The sequence below is a fragment of the Borostomias antarcticus genome, assembly GCF_949987555.1.
Source record: "Borostomias antarcticus genome assembly, chromosome: 22".
Taxonomy (NCBI): domain Eukaryota; kingdom Metazoa; phylum Chordata; class Actinopteri; order Stomiiformes; family Stomiidae; genus Borostomias; species Borostomias antarcticus.
Genome location: NC_140255.1, coordinates 11,524,917 through 11,546,919, shown reverse-complemented (window position 1 = coordinate 11,546,919; position 22,003 = coordinate 11,524,917). Strand labels below are relative to the sequence as shown.

The 22,003-nt window shown below is 43.5% G+C and overlaps 2 protein-coding genes across 5 annotated transcripts; both read right to left on the bottom strand.

Moving 5' to 3' along the window:
* Window positions 1-4,409: 4,409 nt before the first annotated feature.
* oat (ornithine aminotransferase) lies at window positions 4,410-15,515 on the bottom strand. 4 transcript variants are annotated; one of them, XM_084456491.1, is made up of 10 exons: window positions 15,395-15,515; window positions 10,508-10,744; window positions 10,138-10,362; window positions 9,440-9,535; window positions 9,183-9,310; window positions 8,269-8,391; window positions 7,948-8,076; window positions 6,496-6,609; window positions 6,167-6,311; window positions 4,410-5,951 (listed from the first exon to the last, which is right to left on the bottom strand). In XM_084456491.1, exons 2-10 carry the CDS (start codon window positions 10,719-10,721, stop codon window positions 5,791-5,793), a joined length of 1,335 nt encoding a protein of 444 aa, XP_084312617.1. In that variant the 5' UTR covers window positions 10,722-10,744; window positions 15,395-15,515; the 3' UTR covers window positions 4,410-5,790. The 4 variants fall into 4 exon arrangements, with proteins under 4 accessions (XP_084312617.1, XP_084312618.1, XP_084312620.1 ...); XM_084456492.1 differs by lacking the exon at window positions 15,395-15,515 and adding an exon at window positions 14,681-15,383; XM_084456494.1 differs by lacking the exon at window positions 15,395-15,515 and adding an exon at window positions 14,681-15,383 and having other exon boundaries at window positions 10,508-10,739.
* A 2,290-nt stretch (window positions 15,516-17,805) lies between these two features.
* Window positions 17,806-20,520, bottom strand: LOC311323768 (lipocalin-like; the record flags this gene model as incomplete). Its single annotated transcript, XM_084456067.1, has 6 exons — window positions 17,806-17,825; window positions 18,032-18,133; window positions 18,261-18,368; window positions 18,468-18,547; window positions 18,647-18,786; window positions 20,425-20,520. 6 exons carry the CDS (start codon window positions 20,518-20,520, stop codon window positions 17,806-17,808), a joined length of 546 nt encoding a protein of 181 aa, XP_084312193.1.
* Between the last annotated feature and the right edge of the window lie 1,483 nt (window positions 20,521-22,003).

The following is a 22,003-nucleotide window of genomic DNA, read 5'->3' as shown; positions in this document are numbered from 1 at the left end:
CTCTGTGCACTCACTGACTACTAACATACCTCTGAATGGCCTGCTCCGGGTTATGTGCTGAGCTCTCCGTTCCATCCTCATACTAGAACTGAGAAAGATGCCATTTTCCATTGTATGAAAAAATCTATTGATCTAATCTACTATTGATAATAATATTTCAAACCAGTCAGAACAAAGTTCAGAATACATCACACACCACATAATTGACTGGATATATTGATTGACTCAACCTCATGCTGAATCAATACTTTTCCTTTTCTTCTCATTAGGCACTACTCAAGTTGTTCCTCTTAAGACTTAATTGGCGAGGTGGAACTGGGAGGAGGAGGACAGGAAGTGATGTGTGTTTGCTGAGTATAGCGTTATTTACTGTTGGCTAATGAGGCCTGCGACTGTTTTACAAACAAGATCTGTTGATTACATGCTGCTTAGTGTGTAAAACAATATTGACTCAACACAGCAGGAAGTCTGTAAGTGCTTAATCAACTATACACTAATTGTGGTGGAGAGAAATGGCTCCTACTAATAATCCTCTGCTTAAAATAATGATGAATCAAGTTCAGTCGAGAAAGCCATGTATTCAGTTTAAACATTTATTAAATTAGTGGAAATGAATTTTAGGCTAGACTGGTGGCTCTGCTCAGGGGGCTCTCTGAAATGTACAATATACCAATACCAATATACAGAACAGCATAACATAAAACAATTAATTGGGATCACATACATCATACGGTAATGTTGTGTCTTAAAGTAGAGTAGGAAAGGGAAAAATCATGTTTAGCCCTGTTTTAAGGTTACTTATGATCATATACAATGGTTCAGATCAAAAAGTTGACAAAACTAGCACTTTTGAGAAAGTCTGATAATTTCTCTACCACCGTTTTGGTCATACAATGGATGTGGGTGGGCACCTTGAAAAATCATTCAAAAAACATGTTAAACTCTCAATTTCAAAGACAAGAAACTCACCGAGGTGTTAGTTGGCGTTCTGACATATAATACGCCATAAAGTAAGATTCTAGTTCATCTTGAAAGGCTTTTTAAAATATTTAGCATAGAACTATTTAGTCGCAGCACATACGTGTGTAAAGCCTAGCAACATAAACAATAACAGTAGCTACCGTAAGTAGTTCTGCTTCCTGAATCCCCTCTGCGGATTGATCTACACATCTACAACGGTCGCGTCAATACAAGTCAATGGATTTCATAAAATGATCAATAAAACCCTACAGGATTCATTCTTTGCGGCGAATTTGATGTCAGAACACCAACGAACACCAATTACCCCCTCGGTGAGCTTCTTGTCTTTGAAATAGAGAGTTTAACATGTTTTTGAATGATTTTTCAAGGTGCCCACCCACATCCTTTGTATGACCTAAACGGTGGTAGAGCAGTTTACAGACTTTCTCAAAAGTGCTAGTTTTGTCAAAGTTTTGATCTGAACCATTGTATATGGTCATAAGTAACCTTAAAACCGGGGTTAACATGCATTTTCCCTTTACTACTCCTTTAAGCGTAGCCTAATCTAGCCTATTATTTATGTAAGCTATGTAAAAAAGGCAGTGATTGTGGTAGAAGACAGGACCAGCACAGAGTTGAGGGAAAGGTGAGAGAGGAGGAGGTTGTTGAGAGGAGAGCAGGAGAAGAGAGAGGAGAAGGAAGGGGACAGGGCAGGATGAGAGATTAGAAAGAGTGATGATTAAGAAGAAATTAGTATGCAGTTAAGCATCAATGGGCATCAAACATTTTTTTTTATTAAATAAAACATTCTATCTATTATTCTCACCACATAACTCAAAATTAAAGAAAGCATATTTCATGTAGGCTAAACATGCTGTTTCAGTATACTTTTCAATTATATATGTCTCACGATTTTGTTATTTTCATTCTTTAAAAGTCACCAGAATACAGGAAACTAGGTCTCTGAAACTTTTTGGGGGGAGGACGCCCAGACCCCTGCTTTGGTATAGAAATCCTCCTTATTTTGTCTGTCTTCAGCTTGGCACCACCACACCACACCATCATTTTTCATGATCCAAGGGGATTAGAGGAACATGAATCAGAAGCCTTTAGAATCAGAGTCAGAAACAGTTTTATTTCCAAGTAGGCATACACATACAAGGAATTTGCTTTGGTCTGATTGTGCATTAATAGTACTAGGACAAATCAGGCCAGAGCAAAATACAGTAACATACAAGTGACACATAGGCTAGAGTACAATACAAATACAATATAATGGATCGTAAATGGTAAATGGATTGCACTAATGCTTTTATCCAAAAGTGCTTTGCAATGGCCTCTCATTTATCTATTCACACGCAAATTCACAATGGCGGCAAGCTGCCACACAAGGCACTAGCCTGCTCATTGGAAGTAATTTGGAGTTCAGTGTCTTGCCCAAGGACACTTCGACATGTGGACAGGAAAAAAGTGTGTGTGTGTGTAGGCTGTGTGTGTGTGGGGGGGGGCAATTAAAAGGGCAAAAGGACAACATTAAAATGTGTGTGTGTGTGTGTGTGTGTGTTATTTATTGTTTGTTTGTGTGTGTGCGTGTGTGTGATAGAGTGTATGGGCTTTGCGTACTCAGCTGGGCAGGATAATAGAAGAGTAACTAAGTAGCGCCGTCAGGCTGGGCTGCTTGGCATCCAAAAGGGAGAGGAGTCGCTGTTCCCACATGTGGACCCACTAATACACCACAAACTACACCAGCGGACAGGCTGTTACAAGCACTTAAGAGCTCTCTCTGTAAACCTCGCTGTGTGCTCTGGGGAAGTCAAGCACACAACGACTCCCCCTCCTCAAAAACAGCGTTACTGGTGAGCCAGTTTCTCCTGACATTGTACCTCTATACAACTCCACAGCCGAATCACTCAGTCTCAACAATGGCTGTTATACAGCCCGGTCAAGATGCACTTCAGTTTTTTTTATGGGGTGTCTGAACTGTAGCCAAGAGGTTACAGCTGGCTAGAGAGCAGCAGGTGTTCTTCTGACTTGGACCAATGGACAGAAAACGAACCAGTGCATCTGAAGGAGACTCCCTCAGATGGTTGAGAGAAGTGAAAGAAACAAGAAGAACCCAAGTCTCCAGACGCCCCCTAGTGGCACACAGACACATTACAGTTCAAATACTGAATCCAGAACAGCTAACTCAGCCGAACAAAGAGCATCTCCTCACAATAAAACCTGTGGACCTCAATCTTAATCAGCCAAGCTACCTATATAGTAAAACACTTTAAAACATATCATCAACATGTTATATCATGGCAGGCCTACTGTCAAAGACATATTCAGGCACGTGCTGGGACGAAGAGTCTGAGCCTGCCGCTTCAGGGGTGCTGAGCGATTATCCTAGCGGCCGTTCTCTGATTCTCCTGCTCTATACGCAGCCAACTGGTTAGTGACGCAGTTGAGGGTCCCCTGGCTGAACTACCGGTACCTTCGCTCTATATTCATACCACACATGATCAGTGTTCAATCATAGGCCTGTTGGCTGTGACCAACGGGCATCAGTCCCTCGCCCCCACCTCGATCAGGTTACACGTCCAATGCCGTGTTGTGTTGTAGTGGCAGACGTGGCGGTCAACCAGAACCAAGTTGGCCGGAAGAGGTCGGGGCTCAGGAGGAACGGAGACTTCAGTCAATCCTATCAGTCAATACAATCGACCTGCAGTCAGCTAGCTCAGCCCATGCGTAGCTTTTATCCAATTCACTGCGGGACAAATCTCTGTTTTCCAATACCTCTGTCCTCTCTCTCTCTTATTTGCTGGTTCATGCAGGTCTGTGGGTTGGTAATGACGCAGGCGGACAGATTGATCACCTCTTAGGGTAGAGGCCAAGCGTGGCCCCGCAGGGACGCCTGACTGGCCTGGGTGACAGAGGCCACGGCTGTCCGGCGGCTTCGACTAGTCTGATTTAGGCCTGCATTAACAGACCTGACACGAATAAGTCTGAGAGGACACGGCTCAATCTGCACTGAAGGGTAGTGGCTGTGTAATTGCCAGTATCGTTAATCAAACCATCGGATGCAAACATCAGCATTTAAATGTGCACATAGCACCACCTAGTGTTGAACATCTGCAATGCACGTTGTAAAAGTTGCCCCTATGGTTGTGAGCTGCACATAGGATAACTGCTGAAATTAAAGTAGCCTACCTTTCATGTACAATTGAATACAACTGCACAGAAATGGGAGTGCAATTCAAACCATGTCAAGATAGACAGACCTGTTGCCTCAATTCCATTAATTCCAAGACTCCTTGACCAAATAACATGAGTTAGATTGACACAAATTACTAAAAACAACATGACTACATCTAAGATGCCATATTTATTACATGGAGTCTTTATCAATTAAAATTGGATATTGCAAATGAAACCATATTCACACCACAGCAGTTTACAGTTGTTAATGTTTAAAATAATTTTAATCTTAAACATTCTTCAGCAGATTGAAACAAAACACTGTACAGATAAATATTTGAATCTACCAAACAGGGTTTAGCAGAACATTTGAACACTTGGAAGAAATATATTTCAACAGATTCAGTATAAAAGCACCCTAGAGCTCAGTCAACTGGATTCCTTACAGAGGGGACCTTAGTAAAGCCCCTCCACTTTAACAGTGGATTAACAACCGTAGATCCAGATTGGAGGATTTATAACAATGTGGGTAACACTACTAGTATCAGACCGGTACTGTAGATGTTTTTAGCAGTAAGTAACAGAACAACAGTAAAACTGTAGCAAAGGGTTATTCCTTTAAATACTCTCAAGTGTGAATTGAGTGGTATTACTTTATGTACTCTTGGGTTGGATATTATTTCTTCAGTAACAAAGGCCATACAAATTAAACAAGTTTATACCTCTTTACATTCAAATAAAACCTCCTAAAACATCCAAACATATTTGCGTCCTGTGTAAAAGCACCCGTTTGAGTTTGGTTAAAGGTGATATAGATAACGCAATTCATAAAAATAAATATCCACAGAGCTTTTAGAAAGATGTGAAATAAAAGTATTTCTTTACCCCACAAAAATATTAATTATGAATTAATTTAAACATTTTTGACGGGTCCAAAATGAATGTTGCGTTTCTCTGTCAGACTGTCTTGAGGCTTTGTTCCCACCCAAGGCTTGTGAGTTAAAATAGTATTACAACCACGCTATATCTGTCGGGAGTGATCAGGAGAACTATTGGCTCAAAAAACCTTGCCTTGTTTTTGTTTTGATGATTCGTCTACATAAAAATGTTATCTCTAGCCCCTTCAATGTGAAATTGCATCTTTTGAAATCATGTGCAACTGCATCTTTCCCACTTCAGTTCCACGTGAGCCGCAAAACTGTTTGGAATTGGTTTGGAAGTCACATAAACCACATACAATTCATCAGGATCTGCATTAATGTCCACCTTCCTGTCTGACACTTAAAATCCCAGCCCTTGTATGCCAATCCATGCAGCAGTCTGTCTTTAGCAGCCTAACCCTTTACCACTAGGCATTAGTAAGAGAAAATATATGTTCAGGTTGTATGAAGTATGCCATTTCTAAAATGACAGTACTGTTCAAAACAGTAACATAATATTTGCCTCTTAGAAGCTAGCTTCATATACATTCCCAAATATATTTTTCACAGTAATTCACTTGAGGACACTGCCATAAAATCAAGCAAAACATAATTTGCAAATGTCGCGAGTGGGTAAAACATTCTGATAGTTCCCAGCATGTCATAGTATTGAGTGTACCCCTGTCCTCTTTTGGAGTTCCAGGGTAGTTCGAATAGTTTGAGGGGGGTTTTAGAAGGACAGGATGGTTCTCTGTAGGATGTCCACACACTCTCTTATCTCGTGCTCCTTGATGATGAGGGGAGGGGCCAGTCTGATGATGTCACCGTGGGTGGGTTTGGCCAGTAGTCCGTTGTCACGGAGACGCATGCAGACTTTCCAGGCGTCATAGTCTGGGAGGGGAGAAAATACACCCATGTCACCACAGGGCAAATGCTTCCGACAGCAGGTCGGACGATTGTGAAATGACATTGATGACTCAATGTTTATTCTTCATCTATTCAAACAAGGAACTTTTTTGGCCTCATCTTGTGAGGAGAGAGGTGACACAGGGTGCTGCCCTACATTCTGACAGGACAGGCGGTGGGGTTGGGGGGAAGCGACCTACCTTTGGTCTCCTTGATGACAACGGCGTTGAGCAGGCCCTTGCCTCTGACCGTGGTGACGATGTCCTTGGGCAGCTTGTTCAGCTCGGCCCTCAGGAGCTGACCCATCCTCTCAGAGTTTTCTGCCAGCTTCTCCTCCTCCATGACCTGGGGAACACACACACACACACACAACACACACACACACACACACACACACACACACACACAGTAGTAGGTTAGAACACAAGAGTACACTTGTGGGTTGTATGGACCTCTGCATTCGCCATCATTAAGTGACATTTCGGGAGCGTTGACAAGTGGGAAGGCTGGAGAGCGAGTAGGTCCAGACCTCCAGGGAGGCGATGGCCACGCGGCAGGCCAGGGGGTTGCCTCCGTACGTGGACCCGTGCTCGCCGGGTTTGATGGTCAGCATGACCTCATCGTCGCACAGCACCGCAGACACCTGATAAGAGCAGCACAACATCGGTCACAACACCAGCGACACAAAGTCAGGATTGACACTTGACTCCCTCTACAGACTGAGTTACTGCTTTTACCCCGGTATTGTGATTAGGGCACTTCTTTAAAAGGCACCATAAATATCTAACTGCCAATAATGCCATTTCTAACCTAACTAATTTGTCCTTTCTCATGTCACCTCCAATAGTTTGGTTTGTCACCAAGTTAGCATGTGTTGTAGAACCAGGACACATGCAGATGAGATTATTTCAACACTCGCACCGCTGAGCTGTTTTCACACCAGTAACCGCTGAGGCACACGCTCTTGTGCGTCAGGTCTTCCGGCATTAGGCGCCAGGTGTTCTCATTCTCACTAATGGCCCATCAAATGTGCATCTCAACCCTCTAACCCTACAGTAGTAGCACACACACTCCCACAACCTAGCTTAGTGTAGCTCTGGGATAAATTAAGTGGCCTATCAATCCATCTAAATATAATACAACAAACTAAGATAATTAAGGAGTTGCAGATAAACGTCAGGAACACCAGTGTAGGAGTTGTAGGAAGGTAGAGACGGCACAAAACAGAGAGGTGAGAGAACAGAGGCGACCAGTCCTGCACGTGTGTGTGTGTTCCTCATGCTCATTGCGCCACTCAATGTGTGTGCGTGTCATACTGCAATGTTTTCGCTGATTATGTTTGTCATCATCATCAAATCATTGCAGCCACAACATACATTTGTTTTTGTTTAAAAAAGAAAAAAGAATTAGGCTATATACAGTATATATATATATATTCATTATGTTACCTATATACGCTTTGCATAGTCTCCATCTCTGAACAACTTTGAATTCCACATCTGACGCCCATTTCCTGTAAGCCCTGTGGACGAGGCTAAAGGCCGGAGTTGCATCTGCAGGGACTACTTCTTCAGTAGCCACCTGGGTACCAGCGGGACTACTTCTTCAGTAGCCATCCGGGTACCAGTGTTGAAAGACGTTGCTTTTCACGCCTATATGGGGTGTTTGTAGCCTGATCAGACAGAATTTCCATTTTGTTTCACTTCATTATTTTGAAAATTTGAAGGGATGGAGCCAGGCAAGGGTGTTTGAGCTTCAAAAAAATAAAAATAAAAAGAAACTAAAAAGAATAATTTGAAATCGACGCGTCCCTTGCACCAAGTGACAACAGGAGCACTTGTCAAATGAACACTTTCCCGTTCTCCAGGGGAACATTTGCCAGCCTTAATAATGATGAAGCAAAACATGTCCTACAAGCACATACTCTAGCTCTGTTAAGGAACTAATAGTGTAGGGTTGTGGCAGGGAGTAGGACACTCACAGGGTAGATCCCTCCAGACAGAGCTTTGCCTAGCACCACCAGGTCAGGACGCACGGCCTCATGGTCCACCGCCAGGCGCCGGCCGGTACGCGCCAGTCCAGTCTGCACCTCATCAGCAATGAACAATACCTGGCCGCAACACACAGAGAGAGATATCAGCATGGGTATCAGTGTGACGCATTTAACCTTGTCAAACACTGACAGAGGGCAGCCTGGAACTGGAACATATACAAATACAAATACTATACAAATAGTACACAATAGGCAAGAGGCCAAAGGCTTGATTCAAATGTTCAGTGTGACGAGGATATTCCCACTCACGTTGTGTTTGGTGCAGAGTTCTCGGACTTTGGTCAGGTAGCCAGGGTCCGGCACCACCACCCCAGCCTCCCCCTGGATGGGCTCCACCATGAAGGCTGCTACATTCGGGTCCTGGAGGGCGTTCTGGAGAGGTACAACAGAAAGACAACTCTGCTTAGTCAGTCACTTTCCATGATAAACCCTGTCAATATGTAAACAGGACTTCAGTCAAATCATTTTGCTTTAAACACGTCACATGGCTGAGCCAGGAGGCATAACATGAAGGGAAATCATTCTGGTTGAGTGGTCTTACCATGCGTAATCAAGCAATGTTAAAGTTAAAGGTTAAAGTCCCAATGATTGTAATCTGTAAAGCGCATTGTGTTGCCTCTGGGTATGAAATGCGCTATATAAATAAAGCTTTGATTGATTGATTGATTGAATGATTGTCACACACCTGAGTGTGTGAAATTTGTTCTCCGCATTTGACCCATCCCCTGGGGGAGCAGTGAGCAGCAGCGGTGCCGCGCTCGAGTCAGGAATAATTTGGTGATGTAGCCCCCCAATTCCAACCCTTGATGCTGAGTGCCAAGCAGGGAGGCAATGGGTTCCGTTTTTCTAGTCTTTGGTATGACTCGGCCGGGGATCGAACTCACAACCTCCCATTCTCAGGGCAGACACTAACCACCAGGCCACTGAGCTGGTGTTTATTCAGAATAATTGTTGCACCTTATCTGCTTATAAGCAGTTGATGCATTTTGATTTCAAAGCAATTCTACACAGATATCTGATAGCTTCGGTTAAGAAAAAGCTAATTTGGCTCCCCAATTAGCCGAATGTTTGGTGCCACTAAATTATGTGCTGGTAATTTTTTTTTTTTTTTTTTCAAAGTTAATATTAGTTTGTAGCCCTGGTATGCAAAACCCGTCCTCTACCTCCAGTGCAAGAATGTCGTTGTACGGGATGAGCCCAAAGCCAGGCATGTACGGGCCGAAGCCTTCATAACTGCTGGGATCAGTGGAACTGGAGATGGCCGCCATGGTGCGTCCCCAGAAGTTCCCGTCTATGGAAGGGCAAATAACAACAAAATGGTTGTAACGCCATTAGACTAAGTGAACCGCCGGCATGCAAAATATGCTTCCATACACATTGCTGGACTAAGCCACGGAAAACAAAAGGCTCAGTGACTTACTTGCAAAAATGATTTTGGCCTGGTTCTTGGGCACTCCCTTTACGGTGTACGCCCACTTGCGGGCAAGCTTGCAAGCAGTCTCTCCACCCTCCACACCTAGTTACATAAGAAGTCCTGTTATATCACCATACCTCTGCGTTCTTTAATTTGGTAAAATAACCATACATACAGACTGTTACATCGCCATACCTCTGTGCTCGTTCATTTGGTAAAATATGAGAGGAAAAGGATAGATTGAGAAATGTTTCGACCACACAGGGTCTTCTTCAGGCAAAAAGAAGACCTGTGTGGTCGAAACGGCTTGGCTCCACTGGGTCCGTTAGCGTCTGCGCCAACTATCAACTATCAGACGCTAAGAAAATGAATCCATTGTAATTAATGGCAGCAGCTCCACTGCAGCCGTTGCGTTGCCTGCATCCGACATTCGAGAATCGCAGAGGTTCATTTCTTGATTTTTGACGGACACTGACAGTTGACGCTGGCAGATTCAGTGGAGCCAAGGGGAAACGTTGCTAAAATAAAGTGTTGGGAGCTATAATCACTGTGCGGATATACCTTTCCTCTCCTCTACTGGATTCTTATTTTTTATCCTGCACCTGGCCTACAGTACAGGTTGGATGTGCATTCAGCTACTTCACTTTCCATTTGGTAAAACCACCATACCTACAGACTTAAAATGTATCTAGAGGCTCTCTCACCGGTGTTCATAGGCAGTACTTTGTCATAGCCGAACATGGTGGTGATGAACTCCTCGTAGGCCCCTAGCACGTCGTTGTAGAAGGCTCGGGAGGTCAGGGTGAGTCTGGAGGCCTGGGCATTCAGGGCGGCGATGATCTTGGGGTGGCAGTGGCCCTGGTTCACTGCACTGTAGGCACTGAGGAAGTCATAGTATCTGCGGCCCTCCACATCCCACACGTAAAGCCCTGGAACAAGCAGAGAAGGAACGGAGAAGAAACACAGGTTAATACTGCCTTTTCTTACGTAAACAACGAAGACAAGGTAATTTCACGGCAAAGGTGATTCCCCCCTGTTTCAGAGAGGCCTATAGGGTCAGAGAGGCCAGCTCACCCTCAGCTCTTTCCAGCGCCACGGGGAGAGGGTGGTAATTGTGGGCTCCGTATCTCGCCTCGCGGGCATACACCTCCTCGGAGGTGAGGGGGCGCTCCGTCTGCTGCTTGGAGGCGGCGGTGGAGGCGGGGCAGGCGCCCGAGTGGAGGCCGCGCGCCAGAGCCGGGGTGGCGCGGCTCAGGCTACGGCTCAGCTTCAAGATCATCCCTCTCATTGGTTACGTCTGCTCGTTCTGCACTGTGAAAGGGAGGCATCGAGAGAGGAGCAGAGAGAGAGAAACACAGAGATGCATCTACGATAAGAAAGTAGGTCACCAGATGAAAACATAAGCAAAATTCCCACTATGGGGCCACATAGCTTAAAAAAAATTGCACATGAGCACTTATCAAAGCATTACCGCCAACTTCCTTCCAAATCATAATCATACATGTTGGAACACAACATTACCCTCAGATCAGTTTACAGTAGGGATGGGAGAAAAAATCGATTTTGTTACAAAACGCGGTTCACAGAGATTTTTTTTGGGGGGGGGGGGATTCCATCAGGTGTAAGTTAGGGGGGCTCTGGGGCAGAAAGGTTGGGAACCCCTGCTCTAGACGGTGGCAGGGAATTTCCAAAAGCAAAAGCGCCTATTCGGATATTTATAATATTTCGGATTTAAACCCAATGCTAATAGCTGGGGAAACCCTGTAATCTGTAACCCCTGGAGCTCGGTCGTAATGCCGTAACGTGAACAACACCGTTGCTCTGTGCTGCGAGGCTGTGACGCACTCTGCTGCGAGCGGACAGAGTGAAGGAGAGGATGAGTAGCCTGGCTCCCGCCCCTGAATCTGAATAGCAATTCAATCTGAGTGTCAGACTAGTGGAGCTGAGCAGCACTTTCATCTTATAATTGTAGCATCCCAAGATTATTATTTTACAAAGTAGAGATTTGAATGAATGAATAAAATAAAATATATATGCAATTTATTTTTAGTTTAGTTGACTTTCTTGCTCCGCCTCTGCAGACAGCAAACACAGATCAGTAGGCTGGAAGAAATTCGGCTTTCATAACTCGCCAGGTAAAAAAAAAAACACAATAAATTGTCATATTGAATCGCAATATTACAGAATCTCAATTGCCACAAAAATCGCAATATAAATCGAATCGGCACAGGTCTAAGTATCGGGATAAAATCGAATCGGGAGGTCCCTGCCAATTCCAGTCCCTAGTTTACAGAGAGACAACCTTGTCCGTCTTCCAAACACAAAGCTAGGGTGAGGCCTATGATGGGCCTGGCCATCGCTGTGTGAGGTGACATTTATTCATCAGTGTGTAAGGCTATACAGCAAGTCTGCTGAGCTGTACTTCTCTTTCAGATTCAATACAATAGAAGGACAGACCTCTATTGGCTCCTGGGTTGGCATCAACTAATCCCAGAGCTTCAAACAGAGCTTTAAACACACCCCGTGTGTTTAAATAAACAAAAACTAAAAGATAACCACTGAGCTGTTCCATTCCTGAGCTTTCTATCGCACACACACCCAGTGCAGACTGAGAACTTAGGTTTCCTGCAGAAGCCTACCAGGCTACTACTACTGTATATGACTCACTGACTGACTTAGTTAGGGTTTGGTTGGCACTGCCATTCAAAATCCCACAAATCCAGCCGCATACATCTCAGCTGCTCTTTGGCACATCAATGATGAACCAGAGTCAGGAAGGGGTACATTTAAAAAAAAATAAAAAAAAATAATGAATAAACCAAATGTGATTTTCTGATACTGTTATAAAATGACATAGGCCTTATATACAATGACATAGGCCTTATATACATCTGATGACATTATGTATAACATCTTAATTAGCTCATTAACTAATCGTTAACTAATCCAGACGTTGCTCATGCATGTTCCCGTTGGATACAATAGGTAACTATTTGGTTATGGCTACTGTCTACTTCAGCATGGAGGTAAAGGACATCATGACGGACCATGGCTATCCGTAGTTGAAGACGTATCGCCATGTGCATTAAAGGGTTCCACATATGCTAATTTAACCTACCTTCTATCTCTACCTTTGGTCCCGAAAATGTGTTCTATAATGTCCTTTGGTTTGAATAAACATGTATTTATTTATCAGGGCTAGTTAAGTACCCCCCCCCCCCCAGGCTGAATTGACTTGATTCAGAGTATGCTTATTATTTATTTAAATTAGTTCCCGCCAGGTAATGTTACCGCCCACTTTGCTGTTTTGAAAAGATGGCAGCTAATTTGGTTCCTTACGATTTTGACCCGCCTAGCGATCCAGAAAACGACAACCACCAGCCGTTAGGGTTAGGGTTGCCACCAGGTGCATCAATCAAATGCATCGATTCTATTGACAGGTGTCATTACAGCGATGCGTGTGCAATTTCGAAACAGGATGATCACGTTGCACAGAAAAAGGTCTATAGCTTACCAGCAACTTGTTGGCTAATGAGAATAGAATAATACTAACGTTAGCGCGCCGGCTACAACAGCCGACATCCACACACACAAAGCACAACTCGTGGAGTTTGGTATTTTTGTACTTACAGTTTCAGCGTCTTCACGAACAGTTGGTATAGCATCGTTCCTTTGAAGCAGGAACTTTGCAAGTCCTTGTTCAAACTGGCCGAGATTTATGAACGATTCGCGAGTAAAGTGTGCAGCGCACACTAAGACTGATTTAGGAAGGGTTTCGGGAATATTACAATTATAAATAAAATTCAACCACTTATCCTTTCTTTCATCGCGTGAGAGGGAGTGGAGAGGCTTGTTTGTTAGAAAACAGCCAAGGACATGGCACCGTTTACCAAATTTAATGTCCATCCTCGTAGGAGAGACTGGAGACGCGAGGCTAGGTAAATGATAAGTTGGCCTACGCAACAATCTAAATATGCTAATCAGGGGCGAAGTATGCAAATTATCAAAAAACGTGACGTCAGGGTCCCCACTTCCGGAAAATGAAGCAATTGATAGGAGGAGGGAGGGGGGGAAAGCGCTCACGGGCAATACAGAGAGAGCAGCGAGTGTTAGGAATTGGGACTGTCAAAAACCGAAATGAGGGTGAAAAATACATTTTCGATTGAGTTTAGCATATGTGGAACCCTTTAAGTAATGCATGTGTATTATTTAAATCCAGGATATGTCAATTTAGACTAAAAGCGATGTACGAAGAACAGGTCAATTGGAAGTTAAAACCCTTTTTGGCGATTACTAAAAGTTAATCCTTTGTAGCCTATATCAAGTCTTTTTTTTTTATACGATGATCATCATGATCAAGTATCACACAAATCCATGATTCTAACTCTGACAAGTTGTTAGCTGTAGCTTCCCCATCATCAACACCACAAGAAATCAAGTTCCTGTGTTACTTCTAGAGGCTACCGTTTGAGTAGACTATTATGCTTCAGACAAGCATACTGAATAGTACGCATGCAAGCCATATCTTTGGTATGTCACAAGATATTCAACAACATTTGAGCTAATCAATGATCTGCTCCAGACTACAGAGTAAACAGAGTGCTGCTGGTCTAGCCTTCGCCAGGGGCCTTGTCAAAATTGGTCATGGAAAGTGATAGGCTGCTGGTGGAGCTGCCTCCCAGGAACAGAGCCCTCTACAGCATGCCCCAGGCTAAATAAAGACCAGCCCACACTTCACCTAATCTGTCAACTACGAAAGATCTGCCTACTAAGGGTTATGATCATATGAAAAAGTTGCTTTACAATCAGGGGCAGGCCAGGTCAACGGCCAGAGAGACATAATAAAATCAACATTGTTGGCCAGATGGAAATGAGTGATGGGCATCCAACTTCACCCTGAGATAAACAATTTATGAATTCCAAAATTAGCCTTATTGAATGTTAAACTAAACACGTCTTCCTACAACAAATTTCACCACCTCGACTTTGTTTGGGCAGTCTCCACCAGTGCCTACTGTTATGCACACACTCATCCGCTTATCCAATAATCCGTTTATCAAATAAAACAATAAGACAAGACACATTCAATAAGGAAAGGAATAAGGAGCTAAGTGACTGAGCAAGCAAAAAGCAGTCCCCATCATTTTCTAAACAGACAGATGAAATGTAAACGATAATGTGGCACTAGTAAAAGGCTAAAAGGCTGGCGGCATTCACTTCCTCGGATTTTCCACACAATTAACTCACCAGCACAAAAGCAGTCACAGCCAGCCAGTTGTGTCGTGGAGGACATACACGGAGTATACCCATTTATTTATCCACGGACCCACACCTCTTTCAAAACCACTAATGTAAAAACTAACATTTCTGCTACAATATATCCACTTTAGTCAAAGACTAGTACACACTTCTTTAGTCAGAGACAAGTACACTTCTTTAGTCACCCCTACGCCCTTGCAGCTAACAAATGGGATTGCCAAGCCCGACTGCCTTCCTGCTCACCCCATCTGCCCTATCAAGGTAACTTACTGTCATGGAAAAGTACCGTGCACAACTGACGGCTGGCTACTTTAAACTAGCTAGACTGATAGCTGTAGCTAACTATAGCTAACGTTAGATAGACAAATGATCTCGTAGCTAAATCTTGCTAGCAATCCCTTTACACAAACGTTGAAGACTGATTGCTACAAAATAAGATGCATAGCTAGCTAGATAGCACAACCAACACATCAATTATCATTAATTAGCCGTTCGAAGGTAGCCAGACTAACCGAACCGCCCACAGCTGTCAACCTGCTGGGGTACTGTTAGCTAGCTAGCTAGCTAGTGCTATCACTATGATAGTTTAGTAACATTAAGTTATCTAGGTCGCTAGCAGTCGTTAGCCAGCTAGCACTAACCGCATATTCAAGTTCCCCTCACAGAAACTAGTCCAATGATACACGTTATTAGTCAATTTACCTCTCAAATATAATTTCGTCTTGCTTATATGCTGATTCAACGTCCAACAGATGCAAAACCGGCTCAACTCACTACCAGTTGGTCCCTGGCGGATGAATACGTGCGTGCGTGGCGACTGACTGGCGGGCGTTGTGAAGAGCCTGTAGTCAATGACGTGCTTTTATGTCCCTATACGCCCCTGAATGGTGCAACACACTTCTCTGGTTACATGACGATGGGTCAGTTTCATTTAGCCATGTGATCCTTTCGCGATCAAATGATCAATAATAAGCCCAGGGACCATAGGTCAAGTATAAAGTTAAGGGTAATGCTTTTGCTAGGGTAGGTCTACTAATCCTGTAGGCCTACATTGTTTTTTCTCATCTTTGTAGGCTACAATTTTACATCTTGAATCAAAGCACATTTAACTAAAAGTGATAAAGTTCAGGGGAAATATGTGTGTGAGTGAACGAAAATTGATGTGCATGACTTTTTATGTAGGCCTATTGAGTGTGGGCCTAAGCCCCTTTGTAGGCTACATTGTGACCATTGCAATGACCATACCAGAAAATAAATAGCCTACGGCTATTTTTCTACCAATCTGAACCCGGGCCAGCTGTGTGACGTGTGATGTCGGTAGAAGAAACCCTTGCATGAGGGATTAAGCGGTTGTTGTAACTTGACTCTGGTTATAATGACTAGTGCACAGTGCCTGTTGTGGTTTGCTGTGGTTTGTTCTGCTCTATCTATCTATCTATCTATCTATCTATCTATCTATCTATCCATCTATCTATCTATCTATCTATCTATATATCTATCTATCTATCTATCACTTAACACTACATCATATGCACACAGCTACACTCTGATGCCCAAAAGTAACACAACTTAAATTAAAGGAGTAGTAAAGGGAAAATACATTTTTAGCCCTGTTTTAAGGGTTCTTATGATCATATACAATGGTTCAGATCAAAAAGCTGACAAAACTAGCACTTTTGAGAAAGTCTGATAATTGCTCTACCACCGTTTAGGTCATACAATGGATGTGGGTGGGCACCAAACTGTTTCAGATTGTGCTGCCCTCTAGGCTGTGAGAACCGGTACTACAGACTGCTCACAGTGGTGTCACTGGACACATGGGCGTTAGGAAGACATATGACAGGGTCTTACGTAATTTCTATTGCCCGCGTCTGAAAAGAGATATAGCCGAGTCTATCCGAACCTGTCATACATGTCAGCAGACTGGTAAACCCAACCAGACTATCAAGCCTGCTCCTTTGCACCATATTCAAGTTACAGAGAAACCTTTTGATCATCTGATCATTGACTGTGTGGGACCTTTGCCTTGGTCGAAAGCAGGTAGTATTAACTTGTTCACCATGATGTGTCAGGCCACCCGTTACCCTACTGCGTATCCTCTTCGCAACATCACCACGAAGTTGGTGGTGAAAGATTTGACGCAGTTCATGTCCATCTTTGGCATCCCCAGAGTGGTTCAGAGCGACCGAGAGTCTAACTTCACTTCGGGCTGTTTGCTGAGGTTCTGTTTTTTTTTTTTTTGTTAGGTCTTGTTTGCTAGTAGGTGGTATTCATTCTGTTCACACCAACGCGATGGGCAGCCAGGCGAAATAGCTCCTTGTTGGTAACAGGCGAGTTGAACAGCTGTGCACTCAGAGATGGGATCTCTCGTTGCGGCATGAAGTTCGCGGCTAACCCGCCGAGCTCGGGGGGCTCACAGGCCAGTGTGAAGATCTATTACCAGTAGGCTAATTATAGTGGAATTGCTGAATGACAGTTTATCATTTCATCTTTATGCCTACACAACATCAACTCATTTCCATGTATGTGAATAAAGTTAATTCCAGTTATTTACAAAATATCACGTCTCTGTCCAGCAAAGAGCCGGCTGGTTGTTAGGTAACCAAGGTAATGAAACCCTCGTGTACACATGCGGGTTGTTTCAAATGTTAAGCAAGTATGTACGTGTAAGCACAGGTATCTGATATGGGTCACTTTAAAAAGTGCAGTGTAAATGCGGCCTTAGAATGCAGTTGTTTTTCCTCATGTTCCACCCACCAGTAGAGGGCAAACTATCACAAAACACTATTATGATGCCCTTTATAAAGATCACAATAAGATCTCTGAAGGCTGGAGATTTTTACAGTTTTATTTCAATAAAGCAAATCACAACAGTAGAACCACCAGTTAAAATTTTATTTTTATAATTTGGTTGTCAGGGGATGAGGGGGATAGGACCGAGGTCTAGTCCCAAAACTACCCCTAGCTACTCCTAAACTGCACTTTTATATGGGGTAGGCTGTGCTTGCTGGTCCCTGTATCTGGTGTGTACTAGCTTTAGCTCTTATGTAGTTTAGTTGCAGACAGGTGTGAGCAAAGGCCAATGTGTCAAAGTTGAGTGTAGAGACTCCCCCTTAAACATCTGGACATTCACCTGTAAACACAAACATGAGGAGATTAGAGAGGACCAGATTCATAACTGAAATCCAATAAGCATGCCAACACAAAATACTGTATCTATGTCAGCCATATAATATGAGAAAATCATATAGGAGTTGTAGTTTGGGGTTTCGATTCAGTGTTTCATGTGCATGTATACAACGTTGTGGCTGTAAATCAGTTCATGGGGTGCGGTCATACCTTTATTAGGCAGGAAGACGATGTTGTCAGGGAGGATCCCAGTATCCAGGCAGAACTGCCTGTACCTCTTCTTAACAGCTGTGCTCACCTTAGGGGTACGACCTGCAAGCGCAACACCACAGTGTCATACAATGCAATGACATGCAATGACCGCAACCACGGTGAAGTCAACAAGTCACAAATCTATGTAGCTTACAGTGTAGTTCTAACCAACAGCAGATGGACTTACTGAAGAGTGCGAAGTCGATTAAAGTCACTCCATTGTGGGTTATGAGGTTGTAGACCACAGCAAAGTCATCGTACTGCACATCCACCACGCGCATTTCGAAGCTCCAGTCTAATGGTGGAAGAGTTTGGAGGCAAGTAAAGAGTATGGAGTTGTGTGTTTGTGTGTGTGTGTGTGTGTGTGTGTGTGTGTGTGTGTGTGTATACTCACGCGGGGAGCGGAAGGTCCAGCGTCCTGGGGTGTCGGTCTTTTCGATCTTGATAGTCGTTCTCTTGCAGGTACCATCAGCACTGTGAGAGAGAGAGAGAGAATATCAGAAACTGTCCCAAGCCATCACACTATTACATTGGCACAGTACACACACGTGCCCACACACTTCATACACCTACTTCAAGGTGGCATAGGATACGACCACATCTCCTCCAGCAGTTGGGGCGTCACTCAAAGTGCCCATCTTCAACCCTGCCTTGTGGTCCACCAACCAGTGACCATTGGTGGCAATGGCAATCTTGTACCACTTACCAGCCGCCTGAGAGAGGGGGAGAGAAGAGAGAGAGAGAAAAAGAATGGTTTGAGATTACAAAAAAAACTATTCATGTTTCCTCTTTTTTTACATTGCACAAACAGTGACATAGACACAAACACACAATCCATCACTTTTTTTTTATCAAAACAAAAAACATAACAAATTTTCTCTAATACTCTTTTCATTGCCTTAAGTTTTCAATTGTATCATCTTTTATTTATTTTATTTATTTAAAGTAATACATAGCGTTTTCTCCAGTTTTCTCTGAACTGCGCCCCCACAGGCTCTGCAAGTAAGTGCACTGTCGTACTGTCGTAAAGTTATCAGATTGTCTTTTTGTTTTTCTGTCTTCCTCCGTGATATTTCGCTTCGGTTTTCTCACCTCTGCCATGATATAATTGAGCTAAAGAAACGCATGATATCCATAGACGCCGGAATAGTTGGCTACTACTGTGTTGTTTAAGCACAACGTTGCGCATGCACACTTCGACTGAATGCTGCGTCCCGGGGGCGCAAGTTTTAAAAGGTAATAAATGTTAATGTATTATCTTTCTGAGTAGACTGTTGATGATTCAGCTTACTTTTAGTAAATATAATTGGAGAATTAGCACCAGACATGTTTGTAAAGGTCCAAATATCGCGATGTATTGCTTTAACCATTATTTTACCGGGAAGTCCCCTTGAGATGGGGAGATCTCTTTTACAAGGGAGACCTGGCCAAAATGGCAGCAGCAGATAAAATATACATTACATCACAACAGAATACATCACAAATGCATTACAACAATATAGGAGAAATAAAAATAAAAAGCATGCATGATGATAAAAGGGATTGAGCATTGACTGCTCTATAAGAAACTTATTTTCTTATTTAAACTTATTTGCACTCTTCTTGCAAAGAGTTCTGTAACATGGATTTGAAATCACCAGGTGAGACCAGTGGAAGGTCTTGTAGTTCATTCTATGCCTGAGGTGCAAAATAAGAGAAAGTTGTCTTTCCAAGTTCAGTTACTACTCTTTTTAAAAGTAGCCATTTAGTGGACCAGGTTGGGTAGCTACTAGAGGTCATGCAGAGTAGGCTGCCAAGATGTAGGGGAAGCTTACCAAGAATGGCCTTATATATAAATGCATACATGTGTAGTGTCCTCCTAAGATAGAGGACCATCCTACCATTTGGTACAGTATAGTACATAGTGGTATGTGAGCCACTTAACGTTTGGAATGAAACACAGGGAAGCATGGTAGATACAGTCAAACCTTTTAAACATGGATAAGTACAGACAGGAAAGTTGCTTGCACAAGTCTCTTTCTGGCCTCAAGGGAGAAACATTGTTCCGAAAGAAGAATCCAAGCTTCTTGGAGATTTCTTTGCTAGATTTTCGATATGCACTTTAAAGGAAACCTTTTCATCCAACCAAATCCCTAGGTACTTATAGGATTAGATCTTTTCTATGTCTGCTCACTTTAATGTGAATAGGTGATCCTGACCCACTGACTGCAATCGAGCCCTGGAGAATGTCATGAATAATTTTTTTCCCGCATTTAAAACTAATTTAAGATCAAGAAGAGAGGTTCTGAACATGGATCTGAATATGTTAACACGATCACGCCCTAGTAAACCCTCTCACATTTTTCTCTTACCGCCTTCAGGTTGTAGCCTTTCACGGGCATGAGATCAGCGCAGACGGCCTGCAGACACAGTAGAGCTGCCAGCGCCCTCAGCAGAGTGGTCCTCATGGTCACAGCGTGTGTGTGTGCGTGTATGTGCTCTTTGGAGAATGTGTGTGTGAGAAGGAGAGGAGGTGATGGGGAGCAGAGGACAATTGAGTCTCCTTATATTCTCCACCAGTGTCCTGCCCCTTTCTCACTCCCCCCTGAACACACTTCCTCCCCACACACACAGACAGACACACACACACACACACACACACACCAACAGCTCCAGGAGTCCAACCTCTCTTCTCTGTCACTTACAGGAATGCAATTACTGTGGTTGGACTCAGTACATGATGGTGATGATGATGATGACACAACTGCACTGAGCCAAAAGGAATAGGGGAGAGAGAGAGGAGATCATGAATTCCCCCTGTATCTATACCCCCATGAGCTGGGTGTTTACTTCTCTTTGTCCCTATTATATATATCCCTCTTATATAAGCGATTCATAATTATTGCATTTAACATAGGTAGTCAGGTGTAGATGGCACTCACTACAACAGAATAGTATATATCATGTTCAGCTTGGTTCTACATATATCGAAGGACCTACACCTCCTCAGGAAGTAAAGTCAGCTCTGTCCCTTTTTGTATATGGCCTTGGTGTTTCTGGCCCATTCCAGCCTGTTGTCCAGGTGCACTCCTAAATACTTGCACAACTGGCATGTCTCTGAGCTGTATCTGAAGTCTGATGTGTAGAGGTGTATACAGTATGTTGAAAAAATCATTTTCAAGGCTGTTAATATTGTTACTGCTCCTAGTCTCTGGCAATGGTAACAGTAACCCTGGTCCTGAATTACTCACCCATATAGTACCTTGCATCAGATGTCAACTCCCAGCGAGTTTAGCTGTAGGCATGGTCTGGATTTTCTTCATGTTAATGCTAGAAGTCTAGTACCTAAACTAGATATTTTCAAGACCTGGATTTTAATTGCAAACCCGATGTTGTAGTTTCTGAAACCTGGTTAAAACCGTCCATCACTGACAGTGTTATTCATATTTCTGGTTATAATGTTTTCAGAACTGACTGCAAGGGCAGGGCTGACGATATGTTGCAATATATATTTCTGAGAAATTGCTAGAGTTAGTCCTACACTCTAGTTGCTCACCAGGTCAAAGACGTCATGCCATATCACCCCCATCCTTGCCTCCCTACATTGGCTCCCAGTGCACCTCAGGATCCAGTTCAAGGTCCTGGTGTTCACCTACAGAGCCCTCCATGGTCAAGCCCCCGCCTACATCTGCGACCTCATCCACCTATACTCGTCAAGCCAGTCCGTTGGTGGTGCTTCGGACCAAGCTAAAGACTAAGGGTTACCGAACCTTTGGGGCAGTGGGCCCTAGGCTCTGGAATGCACTCCACCAGGACTTGAGAGCCTTGACATCTGAGAACTCTTTTAAGAGTCAGTTGAAGACTCACCTTTTCAGTCAGGCCAAACAGCTCTGTGGCCTAGTGGTAGAGTGTCCGCCCAGAGACTGGGAGGTTGTGGGTTCAATCCCCGGC